This window comes from Chelon labrosus, assembly GCF_963514085.1.
Source record: "Chelon labrosus genome assembly, chromosome: 10".
In the NCBI taxonomy this organism is placed as follows: domain Eukaryota; kingdom Metazoa; phylum Chordata; class Actinopteri; order Mugiliformes; family Mugilidae; genus Chelon; species Chelon labrosus.
The window spans coordinates 26,257,516-26,279,758 of NC_140360.1; the positions used below are offsets into that span (position 1 = coordinate 26,257,516).

The window sequence follows — 22,243 nt, forward strand, 5'->3', positions numbered from 1 at the left end:
GACTTCAACAGAGCTGCAGATGTGTGTGTGTTCCCCTGTGGCTCCATGTTCTGAGGTTTATAAATCAGTGTTAGCTCCTCGTTCCCCGTCCATATTATGAAGTACGTTGGTCGGCAGAGGCCCGCGGGGGAACATTTGCAGTGAAGGAGAGGCCAGCCTAATAAAATGCCCGTCTCAAACAAAGTCGCTGCTGCTTAACTGTCCATTCAAAATTTAACTCTGACAATCAGGATATAAAATTTCAAACAAATTGACACATAAACCCACTGCCTACTTTAACTCTTAAGTATATTTAATATATTTTCCCTTCTTATATTCCTACATGAACGGAACCCTAGTCAGATTCTTTTCACAAAAAAATATCAAGCAAAAAAATAATCAAAACACATCATACCCAGTTGTCTAAAGTGCTGTAGACAAATCAAAGTGCACCAAAGCCACATGAGAGATTTACTCTTAAATATCCAAAAGGCTATGATGTTTGAACTACTTGTAACCATAGAAACTATGTAAAGTCAGCAGACTGTACGGAATAGAACCAACATGTACAACATTATGGCCACCAAGGAAATCCTTCCATTTCGTACCATTACTTATTTTTTAATTAAAATGCTGTGCAGACTAAAACTAAACCCGCCCCATGTTGGTGGAGAAGGGGTGTGAGTGTAGCTCTGGGTGGGCTGGTGACAAAGCTTTCCACCAAAGCTTTAATTTGACTTTTTGGTGTGACTTAGCAATGGGTACTGACTCAAAAGCCACCATCATCTTAATCCGTCACTGCAGCACTTTTACTGAGATGAGTTTGTTTTTTCGTCTCTGCAATATTTCATGGCCTCTGCAGCAGGAAATGCATTTGTTGGTCTGTCAGTTTGAAAACAGTCAGTGAGTCAGTGAGGCAGTCGGGTCAGTGAATCATCTGGTCATCCTTCTGCCCTTCCTCACCCTCCACCTTCCACCTCCTCCTCCTTCATGTACTTGTGTCAGACTGTTAGGGCAGCCTCGTCTCGCTGGGAGTCACTGGGTGTTGTGTCATTCTTCTGTGCCCTCACTTCCTGTTTGTCATGGCTGGTGTTTACATCCAGTGTTGCGTTGCAGTCTGTCGGGTTCGCACGGTCACTCAGCTTATCTAAGAGCATCTCGGTTTTTCCTTATTTCTTTCTCCACTTTACAACCTGAAGAGTGTTTGCGTGAGTAAGTGGGAGTTATCACCATTGACTGTAAAGATGGACATACCATGACGCCACTTGTATATTTCCTGAAGAATGATTTTGAAGCTCAGTGGGGCGTATCCGGCCGTCACCATCTTGGCAGTGTCTGACGCCATGTAACTCCCAGCTAATTTGAAAATGGTAAAAGAGAGGCGAAGCATCAGTGGAGCTGAGGTGGGCGGTTGACGTCGAGGCAGACAGCTAGCAACCTGTGAGGACTCCCGCCTGTCACTCAAAGCAGCTACACCCTTAATTATGCCAAACCGTTACTGTCTAGTGCCATAATAGCACAAACAAATGTACGCCAACCATCACAACATGTTCATATAACATATGTTTGATATGACTGCAATGTCAGCCTTTTTCTTGTTTTTAAAGCATCTGTAAGTTTCATTTTATGACAATACACCAGTTCATAGATGTAAAGAGAAAAGAGCATGAAAAAGACTTTTTTTAATTGGAAATTTTTTGGCAGCACAGTAGCACTGATGCCTCACAGCGAGAAGGTTCGAATCCCGGCCGACTGGTTCCTTTCTGTGTGGAGTTTCCATATTCTCCCTGTGTCTGCGTGGGTTCTCTCTAGGTACTCCAGCTTCCTCCCGCTGCCCAAAGACATGCTGCTTAGGTTCATTGGTGATTCTAAGTTGGCCGTAGGTATTATAACAATAAATTATCAGCTCAAATATATACAAATGAAATGTTTGGTTTTAAAAAAAAGTATTTAAACAATATTTTCTTCCAAGTAAATCTTGTATTCATTCCCCACTTTCTTCAGTGTGAGCATTAACTAACCATGGTTCTGACGTTATTGAGCACTAAATCGACTCTTCACCATCTGATGTGAATATTTCAAGACTGCTGTTCTTGTGCGTTTTTATATATATATTTAAACTGTGGCTTGTTGGTGGAGTTCATTGTGCTTTTGTGGGAAGAGACAGAGAGAGAGAGAGAGAGAAAGGGGCAGTCTGTGTTATTAACTACATGAGAGTGTGTCCATGCTTTGGTGCACCAGTGTGTGTATGTGCAGAAAGTGGCATCATTGTCTTGACACTGTAACCCACATAAATCACACAGGTTCCTAATCTGGGTGTGTGTGTGTGTGTGTGTGTGTGTGTGTGTGTGTGTGCCGTTCAGCCAAGGCGCAGCACTGAGTTGTCAGTCGGCTTGTTGTGCGTGCGTTGTTGGATGCGTGTTGCCACCAGTGTGTTGTTAGTTACCGCCCCTGGCTATGAATGCGGGAAGACAAACAGAAACAGGGTGTGTGTTTTTGTGTGCTTGAATGAAAATCGGATATACGGATATATTCTGGAAAGAACAGTAAATATGGGAAACTGCACTGTACCGGATTAGCGTGTTTGTGTGTCCTCTCCGCTGGACTCATGTGGTTTCACAAGAAAAACAAGCTGCCGAGCAGAGCCAAGTGTTACATGTGAGTGTTTCCATGCTGCAGTGCTCTTCCATGTACTGTATTGTTACTGTATGGTACTGTTATGGGCTCCACATGCTGGGGGGATGTTTTGTTTTTGTGCTTGTAAAGGCAGATTTGTTTAATTCTTTTTTTTATATTGCCACAAATAACGATCATAATTGCCTCAGGATGCTTTTCAGAACTCGTCTTGAACTCCCAGAGCAAACACTAGATCAGGATTACACTACACTGAAGCAGACTGGACTGACTGTTTTACACTTTTAGTGCAGATATAGCAGCAGAGAACAACCAGACATATAGCCAGATACTGATGACATGGCAGATATTGGACTAATCCTGCCTCACATTACCTGCACTGCTTTCTTTTTGTCTGCTGTTCAGTTCAGATAATGAATTGTTTTCCATCTGTTTCCTCTTTTCTGGAAGTAAAGCTAAACAGCTCTGGAGAAAACATGCAACATGTTGGCTCATATTGTTGAACAGGACCTGGAAAAGTAACTACATTCTATCTTACTGTATTTTTTTTTTCTTTTGAAAAATCTGTCATGCAGGTTTACAACTTAAACCCTCTGTGCAGGAAGATTTACCCTAAATTTCCTTACAATAAGCCACAAATATGTGTGCACATGCTGCAGAGTAATGCTGTCGCTGTATGTAATGTTCATGTAATCTCAGGGTTAGCTGCGCAGAAGGAGACGATGGAACTGACATGATGTTAGAAAAAAAGACATTACCTCGAGAGACTCACCGTCGGAGTTCCAGGAAACCAGATTTAGTATCAAAACACCCCATTACAATTAAAAATGTAAAGGAAATGCTGTATGTTTTACTTCAAAAAAATGTTCTAATCAGATTATGTTTAAATTAAACGTAAAATTCATGTAGACTAATGTGGCTCAAGTTAAACATTTCCTTCTCCCCAAACTGCTGCTTTGTTTTCTGTTTTAAATTATTTATATTTAAATTTTGTTCAGGCGATCTCATTGATCAGTTCAGACCAGAAAACAATTTGCAGGAAAGCTTTAAAGTCCTTCAAATTAAAGAGTGTGTTTTGCAGTTACTTGCTATAGTGAGGTTTGATGGTAGACTTTGGCACACAAATGATCATGTCAGGGTCACATGAAGTTTACTGGAGTGTGCAGCTGCCAGAATCAAACGCACCTCCCCTCAGTTCAACCCTGCAGCTGGCTGAGACTCAGCTGGATGAGGAGAGCGGAGGACAAGAGAGGAGAGGAAAGGAGAAGGAGGGGACAGGAGAGGGAGGGGAAAGGAATATTGGAAAAGGACAGAAGAGGTAGAGCTGGTGGAGGGAAGAAATGTGAAGAAGTGAAGAATATGATAGCTGGTAATCCATGGGCAATGAAAAGATGGACAGAATTGCAGAGGATGAAGAAGAAAAGTAAAAAGGTAGAAAAAAGAGGAGTTACGGAGAAGAGGGGGCGTAAAAGTGGAAAGGCCAGAAGGCCAATGTAAGGAGTAGGGAGTAAAAGTAAATAACAGAAGAGGAGTAACGTGGAGAGTAAAAGAAAGGAGGAAGGAGGTGAGGTAGTCAGAGGAGGGACGCAAAAGAGAAACACGATGATGAGGGCAAGAGGAGTTGGAAAGCAGCGACGGTTATCAATTATCTAGAGTACCTTCCTCAGTTTTTACTGCAGAGTCTCGCTGGGATTTATGAGTGCAGTTGCTTCTCTGCTCTGCGTGCCTCTGCACAAAGGTTGTGGGGGGACACACACTCACGGAGCATTTCATGAGAAACACCTGTACACCTGCTCATTCATGCATCACCTGGCAGCACTGTGATGCTTCAAATCGGATACAGGTCAGGTGTTTTAGTTCACTTATCTCTGAATGCACAATGAGTCCACCAGAGGTTCACCGGAACTGGATAGTCGAAGATGGAAAAACGTAGCCTGGTTTAATGAATTTCCATTTCTGCTGAGGCTGCAGATGTTTTCTTTGACACTTCTTCTTCTTGTCTTCTTGTGCCACTCTGAGTATTGTTGCTGACCATGTGCATCCCTTTATGGCCACAGCTTACCATCCTCTAATTGGTTTCCAGATACTGCTGCACGTCACAAACCCAAAGCCGCCTCAGACCGGTTTCATAAGAGGTCGTCAGTGGCCTCCCAAGTCACTACCTTTGTCAGGGCTGTCATTGACCTTAATGCTTTGGTCTGAACCCTAAAATGGCCCTGCACGGCTCCTTCCCTGCAGTGCGGACCGACCAAATGTGAACATGTCCTCGCTCCCAAGGTCTAAAACCAAAACTGGTCCTCACAACGATGTCTGCACAAACGCGCACACACAAACATTGTCTCCCACACACTCATGCTGTGCCTCATGCACACACAACAGCGAACACCCACATTCGCATACACTGCACACCCCCACACACACACACAGACACACACTGCTGTTAGCCATGAGTCACCCTCATGTGACTGTGTGCGCGCGTGTTAGCTTGGCAGTGCCCACGTTAGCTTCTCTGCCAGCTTCACGGGTGTCTAAGATTAACGCTGAAGAGCCTCTTTGATGATGAAACACACAAACTAATGATGGCAGCCGCACAGATTCACCTCTTTTCACTTCTATCGTCCGCTCCTTGATTTTATCAATACGTGGATTGATTGCCTATTAGTCGCAGTGTTTCTCTCAGCTGTAATCCGTGCATGGGCGGAGATGCTAACAGTGAAGTGTGTCTCTGAAGTTGTCGAGCCAATAAATTGTGTGTTTCATCTGGTTACACATGAATCCTTCAGGTTTAGTCTGCTCCACTTCATTCCAGTTTCACCTACTTGGTGTATTTCTGCCAGATTACTCTTTGGTTTGAATCAGACTGGATTATATCAAATATCTCTGTTTTCGTTCAGATTAGTTGTCATAGTTGGCCTGTCTGTTGGTCAACTTTGACAACTTTTTCTCCAGTTTATTCCAATTTATTCCTTTTTGTCTGGTTAATTCAAGTATGTTTGTCTGGTTTGTTCCAGTTTGGCTCAGTCCAGTTTAGTTTAGTTTAGATGGAGCCAGTTAGTCTGGTTTTATCCAGTTTTATCCAGTTTGTCGGGTTTTGATTTAGTTTAGTCTAATATGGACCAGTTTGTCTTTTCAGTTCAGTTAGTTTAGTCTGGTTCAGACAGGTTTGCTTGTTTGTTTATCAGTCAAAGCCTGGTTATATGTTTCTTGTTCTAGTTTGGTTGAACCCAGTGTATTCTGAATAGAGCCTGAACAGAGTCCGGTTTAGTTTAGTTTATCATTTCAAATCACACTGGATTATATCAGGTATCTCTGGTTTGGTACTAGTCGGTCTGTCTGTTGGTCTGGTTTGAGTAATTTTGTCCTGTTTATTTGGATTATTTCTGGTTTACTTCAGAACCAACTGGAACTTTCTTGTTCCAGTTTGGGTGAACCCAATTTATTATAGACAGATCCAGAAAGTCTGGTTTAGTTTAGTTTATTGTGGTATATTTCATTTAATTTCTGGTTATGTTTACTTTGATACGTTTGGTTTATCCATTGTGTTTAGTTTAGTCTGATGAGTAAAACTGGGTTGTTTGATTGTTTCGGATGTTTTGGATGATTTGGTCAAATTGACCATTTTGTTCCACTTTGCCTGGAATTTGTTCCATTGCATTGTTTCCCTGCCTGTCTTATTGTGGTATCTTCCTCCTCCCTTCTTACCATCTCTTCTTCAACTGTTATGTCATCTTCTTTTTCTCTTCTCTTTAATTTCTGTCTTCTTTTATTCATTTTTTCTGCTCGTCATCCTTATTCTGTTCTGTTATTTTCATCAGCTCTCTTTTCATCCTCTCCTCCATTCCTCCTTCTGTCCTTCCCGCTGTTTCTCTCCCACCTTTTGTTTTTTTATCTTTCAGCACGACAAGAAACCGACAGTTTGACCTGATATCAGCACTATCAGCTAATGAATAACCCTCTCTCCCTTTTTCTCCCCCTCTCAGTGTGGAGGGCGACCCTCAGTGTCCGGAATCCCTCACTTTTTCTGATTCGTCCTTTGGCCATCAGCCTCCCTTCCATCGCTATAGCAACAGCCCCCTCACCAGTCCCTGTGACCCCTACAGCTCCGCCTCCACCAGTGGGCCCCTGGGAGCGTCCCACGCACACACACAGGTACGACCTTATAACACAAACACGCACGCATCTACAGGTCGAGTTTATGACAGGTCAACACCTTCAGACTAGATATTTTTTTCACACTATTTAATTCTCTTTAACTGACTGGATAAAAAATTATTAAGGTGGGTTGTTATAATTTGGGAAGAAATTTCAGGTTTTCAAAAAAGGTTAACTCATCACATAAGTTCACACAGAAACTGTTATATTTGGACCCTTGTTTGTGCTTTGTGTGTACTTTTTTTATCCAGCACACAATGTGAAACATACACATGTCAGCTGCTTATCATACCGTACAGGTATGATAAGCAGCTGACATAGACACGGCTACCTTCTCTTTGGTTGTCTGAAAAGCAGCAACAGCAACGACACAAGCAGATCTCTGAAAACTTCTGAGATTTGATGACGCACTGTGAAAAAATAGCTGCGTTAAATGCATTTTGTCTTGTTTGCCACATTTTGTTGCTTACGCTCTTACGAGCTTTATAGACATTCAAACTGCTGCTTTTAACACACTGGGATCTTTTTAATGGCATCTGTTATGACTGATCTTGTTTGTGGTGTTGCTCTGAGGTTTCTTGTTCTTCCTGTCCACTGTAACAAGGCTGTATTACCAGCCTGGCAAAGAAAGGCAGCTGTGGAGGGGCCCCACGTTTGTCCGTCTCCTCTGGGTTGCTACAAATGTGTTTCTTTCAATCTTTTAATTAAGTTAAATCTTTTAATGTTTTATCTTATGTTTCCCATATATGGAGCAATACAATCAAATGCCACAAACTAAGAAATGTTAAGTATTGTTTCAGGATTCAAGATCTGGTTGCAGGACTTAAACTCATGGGAACTTGTGTTAGGGCCAATGCTACAAAAATACCCTCATCACATCACTGTAAAACTGTCACTGAACTCAACAAAAACTGCAGATTTGACCATAAAAGTTCATTCCAAAGCATGGAAACTGAGTTTAATCTGTGTTTACTGAACTCAACTAATGCTGTCTTCTTCTCTGCTTCTCCTTCAGGGCACCGCTCCCATCTCTCCACCCAGCCCAGCGAGCCTCGCCTGGGCTCAGCGTAGCCGACACCAGCCGGCCAGTCTGGCGCTCCGCAAGCAAGAGGAGGAGGAGAGCAAACGCTGCAAGGCTTTATCTGACAGCTATGAGCTCTCTACAGACCTCCAGGACAAGAAGGTACAGCACTATAGCACGTCATAACCCAGAAACATCAAACATTGCCTCACGGGCAATGTTGTAAGCTTTTCTTGTAAGTTTTTCACGTAATCATTTCTTTTAAAATTCTGCCTTTTCACTGCACATCAAAACATACACACACACACACACACACTGTTGTAGCCTGATAGTGCACTGATGTGCTTCAATACACAATTGTTTCCCACATCAGTGGATCCCAGCTTCTGTAATTATTAGCTACCTCTTTTCAAACATCTTATTGTAGCATCTGTGCTTAAGTTTTTATACAGCACACAGAATGGCAGCTCAGAGTTGCATGGGAACACGCTAATAAAGATGTACTGAACAAAACCCGACCCAAGGAGATGCCCAGTTGTATACAGAATAAATAGGAAGAACAAATGTGTATGAAAATAAAGTAGAAATTGTGCAGCACAAGAGACTGGCACAATTTTTCTAACAGGTTGTGTTTATTCTTAATAAGTGAGGCAAGATGGAAAACTATCAGCAGATGTGGTGCATGTGTTTAATGTCAGGATAACTGTTACAGACTGAATTATGAAAGAAAGTAATATCCTCTGGCAGAATGCCTCATATCAAATGAAGTGAGAGCAGTTTTCTAACGTTTACTACATTTACTAGCACTTGATAAGCTGTAGTCTGTCTTCTGTTTCATGATTTCCTGCAAATGCAAATATATGAATTGTGATCTTCTTTCTCTGATTAGCTGCCTCTGTGTTGTTGTGCCACCTGACAGGTGGAGATGCTGGAGAGGAAGTATGGGGGCCAATTCGTGTCCCGGCGGGCAGCGAGGACGATCCAGACAGCGTTCAGACAGTATCGTATGAACAAGAATTTCGAGAGGCTTCGCAGCTCTGCCTCAGAGAGCAGGATGACCCGACGCATCATCCTGTCCAACATGAGGTTGCAGGTACACGCACGTGTGCAGCACATAAACACACCACGTTCAGCTGAGCGCTTCCAGCTTCTAATCTTGTTGTTTGGACATTTCTTTGGTGCAGTACTCATTTGATGAGCGTCAGCCACAGAGTCAGGGATCAGGCGGTCAACAGGGTTCAGAAGATGCAGGAGACGTTGATGACTCCTTCTCAAAACAGGTAAAGGCATTTTGTTATTTCCTTAGCTTTTCATACAGAAAAGATATTAATAGGTTTCATAATAAACAATGTTTACAAAGTGTTTTAGAGAGATACACGAGGACAAGAAGTAAACCACAAAAAGACAGGCCAAAGGTTGGAATGCACAGTAGAATAAAATAAAGACATGCCTGACAGTAAGACAAAAAAAATTAAGAAAATATGGTAAAAGGTCACAGGAAGTACAGACAGAAAACAAATACAACTGTGCTGAGTAATATGGAAGTTACCAATTAACAGCTTTTGATTTCAGTTTTTTTTTTTATGCTGTCATACCTGAGTGCTATGTTTTAGCTCTTGTCTCTTTAATGTTCCTCTCCCAAAAAGCAATCAGTCTGATCTGGTTGGTCAGCTGGATAACAGAAAACTGTTTTGCTCCTTGAGGTAGCTGTTTGTTCATAAGAAAACTGTACCCAGCAGTGAACTGTGAGGAACTCCACAAAATACCTTTGAGCTTGAGCACCATTACTCTAAACAACCAACATAGGTATGCTCTCTCTGAGGTACAATATCAGTCACCATCATTAAAACACTGAAGTTACTCTCACTATATTCAACCAATTCAACCAAAAGAGTATAGATTCATTTTATCTTAACAGGCAGAAAAGTAATCAGCATCCATTTTCATACCAGCTGAATCATTCTAATGCTTTTCAGCCACAAATATCTATAATTAACTCTTTCCAGCTTTTCAAACATTTTCTTCTCTCTGTTGATTTCCATTTATATGCTTCCAGTAGGGCATATTATTAACAAAACCAATATTCAGTATCACATTCAGTATGACTGTTATGCAAAATACACACAGATGAATCTTTCCATTAAAAACTGGCAAAGAAAGCAACCTAAAGAAATTATTATTTTGTCTATTTTGATATTGAATGTTGGATGTGCCAGAATTTCCTTCAGCTAAATGAAATCTGAAATTATTATAACTGGGCCTCCTACGTCCAATTATAATATCCGATGCAGGAGATATCCTGCACTGGAGTCTTGGGTGACTGTTAGCCCAACAAACAGCTAGAAACCTTTTGACAAGTCAAGAGTATTGCAGTCATGCTAAGAAGCATCTCTAGAATCAGATCTTTCATTTCTTTTCTTGAGCTGAGATCAGCTAAAGATATTTGTTCTGCTTTTTTCTGCAGGTTAAGTCTCTGGCTGATTCCATGGACGACTCCCTCACCTGCCAGTCCGGTCGCGAAGACTCGCAGGAAGCAGGAGGAGAGGGAGAGGAGGACGACGATGAGGATGAGGAGGAAGGAGACGAAGAAGAGGAAGAGGAGGAAGAAGAAGGAGAGGAGGACGAGGAGGAAGACGAGGATGAAGATTACAGACAGTGTGCGTGGCGCAACGCCAATGCATCTTCCCGACGCACTGCAGGCAGGGCGGTAGGAGGAGGAGGGGGAGGGAGAGGAGGTGCCGCCATGCACGAGGACAGCACCACCACCTCCTTCAGCGATGTCACCCTCTACATGGATGAAGGCTGCCTCCCCTCCTCGCCTCTCTCCCGCCCCGCCTCCAGCTCTGATACAGAGTACTGGGGAGGAGGGGGAGGAGGAGGCGCAGGGGGAAGAGAGGATAGTAGAGAGACTGAGGGAGGCAGCAGTGCCAGTCGGAGGAGCAGCACCCCCTGCACAGAGTGTCGAGGGGAGTACAGAGGGAGGCCAGGCGGAGGAGGAGGAGGACACCTCCCTGTCCTGACCATTGAACCGCCCAGCGACAGCTCAGTGGACATGAGTGACAGGTTAGTGCAGCTGCAGCACTTACATGCCTCATTTCACATTACTGTGGTTATAATTTTAGATTTAAATTTTAGTATTTGGTTAATAATCATCGCATATCACACATAAATTCTGTACACGTCTGCGTCCACATAACAGGAGCACTGCAGAGAGGAGTTATATGTAGTTCCAACAGCAAGTTACCTTAAAAATTGATGTTCTGGAGCACGTGCGTCTTTTTCACCATGCTTGGATTATTCTCTATAAATCTGTCTTCCAGTTGATTACAGCAGCATAGCTGCAATGTCTGTGGTTCTGAACTGTTGTTATTGTTGTTGCTGTTCAAACAGGTCAGAGCGAGGGTCTATCGGACGTCTGGTGTACGAACAAGAGCCATCGGGAGTCGAGCGAGGGGGAGGAGAGAGGGAGAGGAGGGGAGGAGTAGGGGAAGCTGAAAGTGGAGAGGATGAGCGAGGGGGAGGTGGAGGAAGCAGCGAGGCCGACTCTCCACAGGGAACCATCAAACACAAACCAAACGGCCGCTCGGTCGCCACGGCGCAGGGTCAGACCCGCAGTCCTGCTAACGTCCCCCTGCCGATGCCTTCAGCACGGACCCTGCCCTCACATCCTCTCCCTCACCCGCTCCAGCACCCCCATTCTCACCCTCACCCTCACCCTCACCCTCACCCCTCACCAATCCCCCACCTCCCCACCATTCTCCATCACCACCCACAGTACAGCCAGCCTCACATGATGCACATGCACCACGGACACGGCGGCATCCCATACATGCAGCACCCACACCACTTCGCCCAGCACCATTACCACCACCTGCATCACCAACACCACCACCTCCCTCACGCTTACCCGGAACCCCCTTCCTCTCCGTTGCCCTCCCCCGTACCCCCACTCACACCCCTCTCGCCACTGCCGCCGCCACTCACGCCTTCACCGCTGTCCTCCTCCTCCTCCTCGGCGCTCCAAAGCATGGAGGCCCAGCAGCAGCACCTCGCCCACCATTCCCACCTCCACCACCACCACCTTCTCTGCTCGGACGGAGACAACGAGAGCGTCAACTCCACCACCACCAACTCCAACGACGACACGACGGTCAACAACTGCAGCTCAGGGTCCTCGTCACGCGACAGCCTGCGGGAGCCAATCGGAGGAGCCACCCTGGGGAAGCAGACCTATCAGAGAGAGAGCCGCCATAGCTGGGACTCGCCCGCCTTCAACAACGACGTGGTGCAGCGGCGGCAGTATCGCATCGGACTCAACCTGTTTAACAAGTAAGAATTTGTTTGTGGCGGTACATATATCCACTATAATCCAGATTCACATTACCAATCTTCCTCTCTTGAATCCTAGTGGCTGAAGATAGTTCTTTAGGATTCTGGCTGGATATCATTGTCCTGCTGCAGAATTAAACTATCAGACACCTCACAGATTGTATTGTCTAAATCTAAAGTACCTAAACTCTTGCACAGTCCTGTATAAAACTATTCAGTCTCACTCTTCTAAAATGTATTTCCTGTGTCTTATATTTCCTCCCACATGCATTGCTAAGCAGCAGCTCACAATGTGTTTTTTAAAATCCTGCAAAATTGGGTTGCATCACACATTACAAGAAATTACATTGCCTGCTGTCATTTCTTTAACATTTTGTATTTAAAATGAAAAAAGAAACGAATTATGTAATGCAGAGCTTTTCAGGGAAAAAGCTAAATATTTGACTTATTTACTTTAATGTTTAATTTAGATTAAATCTAGATTCTTAGACTGTTATTTGTTGAACTGTGGTAAGTTGCCTATTTACCTGTATGACATTATTTCCACACAGTAAGTACACGTCAGTGTGAAGTTTCAGGTATATTGCAGAGCAACACATCTTTTTATATGCACATCTTCATGTGTAGGGACAATTTTCTTACAAGCTAAATTGTCTAAACAGGCTCAAACTTTTCTGAATGGTAGATCAGAATAGAAATGACATTTGGGAAAAGAGCATTTAAAAAAGTCTCACATTCCGTGTCAAAATGAAAACAACAAACTAGCTGAGTTGCAGTGTCTCCACTGGTCTTTAGGAAGCCAGAGAAGGGGATCCAGTACCTGATTGAGAGGGGTTTCGTGTCAGACACACCGGTGGGCATCGCACGGTTCATCCTGGAGAGGAAAGGTCTGAGCCGGCAGATGATTGGAGAGTTCCTGGGCAGCCGACAGCAGTTCAACAAGGATGTCCTCGAGTGAGTCAGCAGCCACTTTACAGTGTCCTGATCTGTGTGTCATATTCCTGTCATGCAAGGAAAGAGAAATGAGACCGAAGGTGTTTATGGAAAATAACGTCTTTTGCTCTTTGATGAATTGCGTTTGTGATGTTTTTACCAAATGGATGTGGAACTAATAATAGTCTGAAATAAATAATAGTTTGATGTTAAAGCTAAAGAAAGAATCAACTATAAAGAATCACCTACACACACTAGTCTTCACTGTGTGAAGTGGGTGGCAAAGTGGTTTCATAAAGGTGGAAAAATGACTTCTCATCTGAAAGGTGAAGGGTTGGGAGAAGAGCATCAGATGCTGTTTGAAGATCTGACGGGTACATGATCTGAAGCATACTGACCTCCTACTCTTTAAATCCATACAGCGGATCTTTAGTGACTGCTGGACTATGTGACCATACCAAACTTATTCAATAGGGCACTATGCTATTTCTGAAATTTCATAAAATGATAAAGAACATGTTTTTTATCTAAAAATATTAAGTTATTTTTGATGGTGTGCTGAATGCTAGCCTTAGCAAGTGATTTCAAGTTTGACCCTATGAGGTTGTTATTTATTATTACTCTAAATAACTACAGTACATCCTTGTTTTATTACCTTACTGTCATAGAAAGATGATGGCGCAGCACTTGGGTGCCAGGTTTATTGCAGAACTGCAGTGTCTTTAACACTTTAGATGGCAATGGCTCTGAAGATGACAATGAACCTCAAACAGCTGATGAGGAGTTTTTAAGGCTATGCACAAATTAGATCATTGAAAAGTAGTGTAGATGATCTCTGAATGGCACAATGGCCACGATAGCATCACAAGGCAGGTTGGGACTAATGAGTGAATGAGTACAGTAAATCTTATCTGTCTCGACTCTGATCTTGTAAATATAAAAGTAGTTTCCCAGGACAGATTTGCAGCTTGTGAAGACAGACTATCTCACAAACTGTCCTGGAAAATGTTGGCCTTTAGCTGCAGAAACAGAAAGATGAGCCACAACTTCCAAAAGCTGATGGAGGCTCTAAAAGTCTTGTTTGTCTAGAATCACAAGCTAAAAAACTCCTCATCTGTCCATCCACACTCAACCACAGGACGGTGGAGTCCTACAGCTTTGTGCAATAACCAGGCTACAATAACAATGAGCACAAAACTGTGATTAGTGATTACTGTGCTGACACATTTGCGTTTGGTAGGCGTCACGCTGTGAGAAGTTACAGCAGCTGTGTGCAAAAGAAGACAGTCGAAACAGTGAATTTATACATTATGGTATAAATTCAAGTTTACAATACTATGATTTAACATGTCTTAGTTGCCTGAATACTGCAGAGTTACTAAAGACCTACATAGAAATATTCACACATTGGAGTATTAAGGGTTGCTGTTGTAGCTGATGATCAGTGCTTTGTCCCTGTGTGTAGCTGCGTCCTGGATGAGATGGATTTCTCTGGGATGGATTTGGATGACGCTCTGAGGAAGTTCCAGGCTCAGATTAAAGTTCAGGGGGAAGCTCAGCGAGTGGAGCGGCTGGTGGAGGCCTTCAGGTATTAAACTGAACTGTTCACTAAGAAAAAAAAACGCTTTAAGTGATACAAGAACGTTTATTTGTAGACAGGACACAAGGTAACTTGACAAATGAATCAGAGGGGTGGAAGGGAACTGATGAATTAAGATTTTTTTCATGTGTGGAAGTTGATAAAGGGTGGGGGGGTACTTCTTTGGAACATATGGCTCTTTGTCTTCTGGTTCCTCTAATGAAAGACGGAAGAGGAAGCAAAAGAAAGAGAGGGATGTGGTTAGAAACTACTTTATAAGTAAGTCCAGGAAACAGATTTACATGCGTCGTGGTCTTGTTTGTGAACCTAAGTTATAATAACTTATAATAAATGAAAGTGAGCGACCAGATTCGTCAGTGGAGTAAGTGATGTTTCCTTCTTTTCCTCTCTCTGTGTCTCTGCAGTCAGAGATACTGCGTTTGTAACCCGGTGCTGATCCGGCAGTTCCAGAATCCAGACACCATCTTTATCCTGGCCTTCGCCATCATCCTCCTCAACACGGACATGTACAGCCCCAATGTCAAACCAGAGAGGAAGATGAAGCTGGAGGACTTCATCAAGAACCTGCGGGGTCAGTTGGTGGCTCATCTCTTGTAATCAGTGCATGAAATGTTTAAAAACCGGAACTGGCTGAAAAGGAGCAGAAGTGCTGCAGGCTGTTGACATCGCTCTTAACAATCAGGATTTCAACAAAGCAGACTGGAGTGGCAGTCATGAGAACTTGGCAACAAAAACATAACAAAACGACATTTAATAAAGCTTTATAAGACCTTTAAATATTCATGTGGAAACACCCGGTACAGTAGTTGTAAGTTGTAGTGAGAGACACAGACCAGACCAGTGATTTGACCCTTCTCAAACAGACTAACATCTTTTCCACGACCACAGGATGTACCTTTGGATGTGGTTGTTTAAGAAATGAGAAGCTACTCATTGCATCAGTTGGGGTTAAATAACTTGTTTCCAGCTGAAAGATAATCATCCATGCAGTAATTATCCAATAGGAGGCTCATACCTATTTGCTTAGTTAAATCCAGGTGGCAACTTTTTTGGGCCAAGCAGTGTAATTTTTTAATGTTTCAGACTCAGTCCGTTCAGGAAAGGTCAGTATTTAGGTTAACGCAGGAGGAAGGATCATGGTGTTAGTCAGGGTACAAGGGAGATACGATGATGGGCAGTAACTGTAGGTGACTTGGCTTTGTCCAGCCATTCACTCTCCATTATAATTTCATCCCAGAAGCCTTACTCTCACCTGTGTGTTTCCATCAGGTGTTGACAATGGTCAGGACATCCCCAGAGACCTGCTGGTGGCAATCTATGGAAGGATCCAGAAGTGGGAGCTGAGGACAAACGATGACCACGTGTCACAGGTCCAGGCCGTGGAGAGGATGGTGGTCGGCAAGAAGCCCGTAAGGCAAACGAAACAGACAGCTGAAAATATTTGCTGCACAAAAGTTTTAGGCTACTGAACGTAAAGTCGGTATCTTAATAAAATTTTAGTAAAAATGCAGTAAGAGAAAAAAAGATTTGACACTATTAATGTATTACACGGCTCTGTTCCTGTGGATAAAGTACATTCATTTTGTGAATGTCTGTTGATAGTGATTATTTTATTTCTTTTACACAATACAATATTATAAAAACCTATAATTTAATATAATATAAAGACAAATGCGTTTGGAAAATAATAATCTATTAAACAACATTGATAGTACTTCTTTATGGTTTAAATCAAATTCACAATATTAATAAGGATATTATCCAGTACTCATTACACACAGTACATACAGTAGTATACCGTTTACATCACCAGATTTTCAATATTTAATAATCAAAGTGATAAAAAAGCCTGTCAACAATACTCTGTCGTACTACATGACTTATTTAGTACTTTCCCATGCAAACACCACAGAAGTCAGATTGAAGACTTCTGCCAATAAACGCATAAAGGAACCAGAAGACACCATTCCTCCGGACAAACCAAGTGTGTGTGTGTGTGTGTGTGTGTGTGTGTGTGTGTGTTGCAGGTGCTGTCGCTGCCTCACCGCAGGTTGGTGTGCTGCTGTCAGCTGTTCGAGGTTCCAGATCCAAACAGAGCTCAGAGGAGTGGCGTCCATCAGAGAGAAGTCTTCCTGTTCAACGACCTGCTAATGGTATGAGCCTATATATGTTTTCTAATGTTGTGGGAACGTTTCTTTTTTTCTCTTCTCTTTTGAGGTTCCTCCAGATGAAGTAACCAAATAGACCTTATTTCAGTTTTTGAGTCACAGTTCAGTTGTAGTTCAGAAAAATTCAGAGACAAAGAAATTCAGAATTAAAAGTTGTCGTCATTCTTTCGGGTTTAAAGCACAGAAATGTTGCAAGAAAACACTGGCCTGCAGTCTATCAAATATGAAATAAACATAATAAAATATGTCCATGAGACTACATATTCATAATAAATTAACCAAACGCAAAATAATTAGAATATGTCTGTTTTTGGTGTACTCATTATACATGTAGGCAGTTTTCTTTTGATTAATTACAAAACTACAGCAGCTCTTATAAACACATATTTCACATATTTGTTTCTTATAAGCTGCTAATTATTGCAAAAGTTGCATTTGTTTGATGCATATATTAATTATTGCAGGCGTCCACACAGCAGGGGGCGCTGCAGAGAGAGTTAAGTTTAGAGAGGAGGCGAGTCACGTCTCCAGTAAATGAATGAAAGTAAAAAAAGCAGAGGTCACATGAAAGTTAAAACAAACACCATGACACACTCGTCTCTATAAATGATTTAAGGCACGTTGTGAGTCTCCACATACAGTGGATGTGATTTAGACATAAGATGAAGTGACTCTATGATTCACTCAGTTTTAATTAATTTATAAGGTGACGGAAACAAACAAAGGGAAAAACATCCCCAATGAAGAGACTGAAATGTCACTCAGAGATTTTAAAGACCTTCCAACAAACAAAAGAAATGCCTTCCGTCTTTCTGTCATGTTTTTATCCTTTACTCTCCGCTCTTCTTATTTCACTCAATCTCCTCTTCCTCCTCCGCTTCCTCAGGTCACGAAGATCTTCCAGAAGAAGAAGACTTCGGTGACGTACAGTTTCAGACAATCTTTTCCCCTGGTGGACATGCAGGTCCACACCTTCCAAAACACCTGTAAGTACTCATCTCCATCTCTGCTGCCTCCTCTCCTTCCCCTCTCGTCCATCTGCTCTCTCCATCTGTCTCAGCTTCTCTCTGTTTTATTTTTTGTCTCTCTTTTTTTTCTTTCTTTTTGCACTTGCTCAACTCTCTATTTTTACCCCACAGTTAGCAAGCCCACTGGAAACTAACACTGTACAAACACTGACTACGAATGTTCTTTACAGTTTCGTCATTATATTATTTTCAAGCAATTTAATTTAGAAACTTGTTTTTACAATTTCCTAAAATGTTTTTATAGGTTATATGGGACATAGAAGAGTATGAAATGTTTGATTTCCTGATTATTTTTGACCATTTGAAGAATTGCTGCCTTTCTGCACAGACGTTGATCCACATTTGATGTGTTTAAACTTCTGATTCTTAATGCAGTTATAATTAAATCAGAGGTAGGTATGATGTGGCAGACAACCCACTACTACTCAAACTGAACATGCTAATGTAGTTATCACAGTAGATTCCCAGAGAAGAAACTAACATATCTGTTTTCCAGCTAATATTTCTGGAAACTGCTCACATCATTGTAAGTTTATGTCCAATAACATAATGCTGGTTATGACATGGCAAGTCGTGTACACAATTTGCTTGGTGTTTAAATTGTAACATCATCTGAAAGTCGTGAGAACACTGTTGCTATGCAACTGTTGCCGTCTAGAGGCCACCGAGGCTACAACTTAATGTGTGGGTATCCTAATCTTGGAAATGCAAAGGCGTAATGAAAGGATGTTGTTGGGCATAGAAACATTTTCCTCAGATGTATTATGAAATTCTATGTGACTAAATTACAATATGTCAGCTTACCATCCACATTGAACATTTCAGAAAATGTCAGCAAACATGTCACATAAACTCCTGAACTCTTCATGGACTCTTCATGTGAACATGATAAAGACAGCCCCATTTGAAGGCAGCATTAGTACCTGCTTGTTACATCCAAATTTCAAGAAAAGAAAAAAAATATATTAATTATCTATTAGGAAAAAGAAAAATAATTAAGTTTTCTAAAAAGCTTCTCTTATAACTGACGCCCGATTTTATCCTGTAATTTGCACCCAGACTCCAGTCTAATGAGAACAGTTTCCAGAAATTTCTAAAATAAAGTGTTTGAATTTCTGGTTTGCAGATTAACAACCATAATCATGCAAGTATTAACACATTTGTGTTGTGTTTGGCCTGTTTTTCAGTGGGTGGGCTGCCACGCTCAGTTTATTATAATTGCATTGAAGACATAGTGGAACACAAAATAGTTAAATGTAGATCAACTCCACAGAATACAGAAAGAGAAGAAAAGAAAGGCTGCACAGAAGTGCATGTCCTACAGAAATTGAAACGTTATAATTACAGGTAAAATGGGCCATAGGTGCAAAACGTTGCAGTTAAGGAGCCTAGAAGAGTTAATTACATTTCATCCTGTGGGGAACGTTGTCAGGCATTCAGGCAGATAAGTTCAGGATTGACAGCCAAAATTCTTCATGATTGATGATAAATGAACTGTTGGTCTGAGATGTGACACTAATTTCACCCCTACAGGAGACCGATAAAGAAAGATCTGTCATTCACCAACAAGTCATTGTTGTGTATTTCATAAGTTCACATTTTTAAAAGTCTTGAGATCTTGTGGATTTGAGGGGTAAAAGCATCTCAGGGTTGCAGTAGTTTATTACTGACTGAGAAATCTTAGCCAACAAACTTAAACTCCAAGCGTGATGCTATATTTGACTTTTGTAATATGCATCAGACATGCATGTGAGACAGATAAAAAAGGATTGTCTGTCCCAGTTGGAAATATTCTCGACAATCTGTTCATAATCACCTCGCAAAACACAGCATCACTTCTCTCTCCAATTACAGAAATGATGCTCTGCCAGCCTTTTCTGTAAAAGTAAGACTCTGTCAGTCCACAGGAGTCAGTACTCCGAAAACAGCAGCAGAATGTTTCAAAGAAACTCTGTGGAAGCACTTCACAAGGTTTCCTAAATATACATCTGTCAGTCTGCTTCTCACTATCCCTCTTAACATGACTCATTCAGCCGACACATTCGCAACAATGATGTTAACACAATCATATAGAGGTGTATGTGTGTCATCTCCAGTAGAGAAGAGCTGGCTTTCAGCTCTCTGAACCAGATTGGAGTTGGTGGTGTTTCTAACATGCCTCAGCACCTGTTAACAGGACGCCTCACTCTGAGAACCCCAGAATCACATCTCCACCATTTTATATAACATAACTGTATATGATGTAGCGGGACCACCCAAACTCTAACCTGAGGGGACACAGCGGCCTGTAGGGGTGATAAGATTACTGCCTCCACTGTTCCTCCGACTGATTCTTTTCAGATGGAGATACATGTTCCCAAAAAGCTGAAAACTAGTTCAGATGAGGGGCAAAACATCTTCAGGAAACTCCACAAGTCCGGGTACCCTTGTTTTCAGCCTTTTTGGATATACCATGACCTGCATGGGTGAGAAACATGACAGATATAATCCACGGAAGACCATGTCCAGCACTTGGAGAAACGTGGGGACATTATCCTACGCAGCTTGCTGACTACAATCGTTAAAAAAGAAGTAGCAGATAAACGTCAACAATTCAACAACAAACAGTGATGAGATTAATACATGTGTACGATGCAGCAGATATATATTTCTGTCATTGTCTCACAGCTCCAGATCATAAAACGATGTCGCCTGATTAGTTTCTCTACAGCAAGTCACAGGCAACTAAACATTTGATCCAAATGTTACCGTAAAGAAAATGCTTATACTGGCAGACATTCATTAATACACAGGATTCGATGTTACAATCCGTTGTGCCAAAATCCCAGACAAAACACTTTTAGAGGCTCTGTCCAACTGAGAAACCCTAACAAACCTACAGTCATGTGATATGATGCTTAACCCACAATCTATTCTAAATGAACTAAGTAAATGCTGCTGGCTTGTATGGCCCGCTCAGCAGCAGAGGCTAACTCAAACCTTGTGAAATATAAGCTAACCAAATGCTGCTGGCTAGCTTAACCTGCAATCTAAATGAACTAAGTAAATGCTGGTGGCTTGTAGGCCCACAGAGCAGCAGAGGATAATTTGAACCTTGTGAAATATAAGATAACCTAACGCTGCTGGCTTGTATGTCCCGCTCAGCAGCTAACCAAACAAAGAATACGGGTACAGATACGGGAAGTAAGACAGCGGAGAGCTGGAGGATGCTGGAGAATGTGCGGAGGGTTTTAAACTCAAAATTTACATGAAAAAGAAAAAGAAATTCCAGAATGTTTTTTATTAGCTCTGATATTTAGGGAAAATTTTAGGAAAAAAATATTTTGAAAAGTTTTGTCAGATATCTGTCACATATTACAAATAATACCAGAACAGCTCCAGTACTCGCTCCTTCACTGCACCTGAGACACAGACGCTTATATTCAGACTACAGATGCTTTTTAACAAACAAAAAACACTTAAGGTCCACTTCCTAGCTTACAAATAAAAATAGATTTAGTTTCATTTAATTATATTCGACTGAATTACATTACAGCCGACATTATTGTGTCATGTGTTCATTATTTGAGGATCTATAGCCTTGTCTCAGAGCGTGTTCTGTTGGTATGTTGCTGTTGTTTAGTTGTTATTGTTGTTGTTGTTGACAGTTCTGGTTCTCCAGTTGGAGCTAAATGGGACTTGGCAGCCTGTGGTGATGACTGTGAGCAGGACAGATTGTCCCATATGATTCATCAGCACAATCATACATGGACCGTGTGGGTGGCTGAATATATCTGTGTGTGTGTGTGTGTGTGTGTGTGTGGGAGGCAGGTATGAAGGTGTGTGTGTGTAATATAAGGACTCAGGGACATGAACACATCATTTTAATTCAATTAATTTTTTTGTTTTTGTAGATCTCTAACACATTTAAAATCACACATGTAGTCCAGTAAACAGTCACAACACTAAAGGATTCAAATCATGAAAGTCCCACCACAAACCAGCCATCAAACAACATCAAACAACAGCTCTTGTTCACTGGGGCAATCGGGCAACGCACTGCCAAAGGGACATTTTCTACCACATTGAAGCACACTCTTTGGCTAGCTATCAGTGAATGTGCTGCAGACATTTTGTCTGTGTGCCTCTGAATATATCCAGTCAGCGTCAAGCTGTGTTACAAGAAGTACTGCCGGCCAGATTTTAATAAGGATTCAAATCACCCAGATTAATAACTACAGTGCTGTCATAATAGTAATGAAAAGTCTGAAGAAAACTGTGAAATCAGAAATTGTGGACGTACCTGGATCAGTTGTTGAGCTGATGCAGCCTGGAACAGAGGCTGATGATGCAAAGTTATTCATTTTAAACATCTAGAACAATAAGGCTAGAACAACATGCTCATAGAAAAGCTCATTAG

At 41.9% G+C, this 22,243-nt stretch overlaps 1 protein-coding gene across 1 annotated transcript in view; it reads left to right on the forward strand.

The window, feature by feature from the left end:
* The window catches only part of LOC311493766 (IQ motif and SEC7 domain-containing protein 2-like), a gene marked incomplete at both ends in the record, with an annotated part of 131,419 nt that overhangs the window by 103,149 nt on the left and 6,027 nt on the right, over window positions 1–22,243 (forward strand). The window contains 12 exons of the mRNA XM_084552547.1: window positions 6,594–6,762; window positions 7,781–7,948; window positions 8,706–8,879; window positions 8,971–9,066; window positions 10,251–10,849; window positions 11,177–12,115; window positions 12,911–13,069; window positions 14,514–14,636; window positions 15,053–15,219; window positions 15,918–16,057; window positions 16,676–16,801; window positions 17,703–17,802. Of these exons, the coding sequence (XP_084408673.1) occupies window positions 6,594–6,762; window positions 7,781–7,948; window positions 8,706–8,879; window positions 8,971–9,066; window positions 10,251–10,849; window positions 11,177–12,115; window positions 12,911–13,069; window positions 14,514–14,636; window positions 15,053–15,219; window positions 15,918–16,057; window positions 16,676–16,801; window positions 17,703–17,802 (2,960 nt within the window). The remainder of the gene's footprint in view (window positions 1–6,593; window positions 6,763–7,780; window positions 7,949–8,705; window positions 8,880–8,970; window positions 9,067–10,250; window positions 10,850–11,176; window positions 12,116–12,910; window positions 13,070–14,513; window positions 14,637–15,052; window positions 15,220–15,917; window positions 16,058–16,675; window positions 16,802–17,702; window positions 17,803–22,243) is intronic.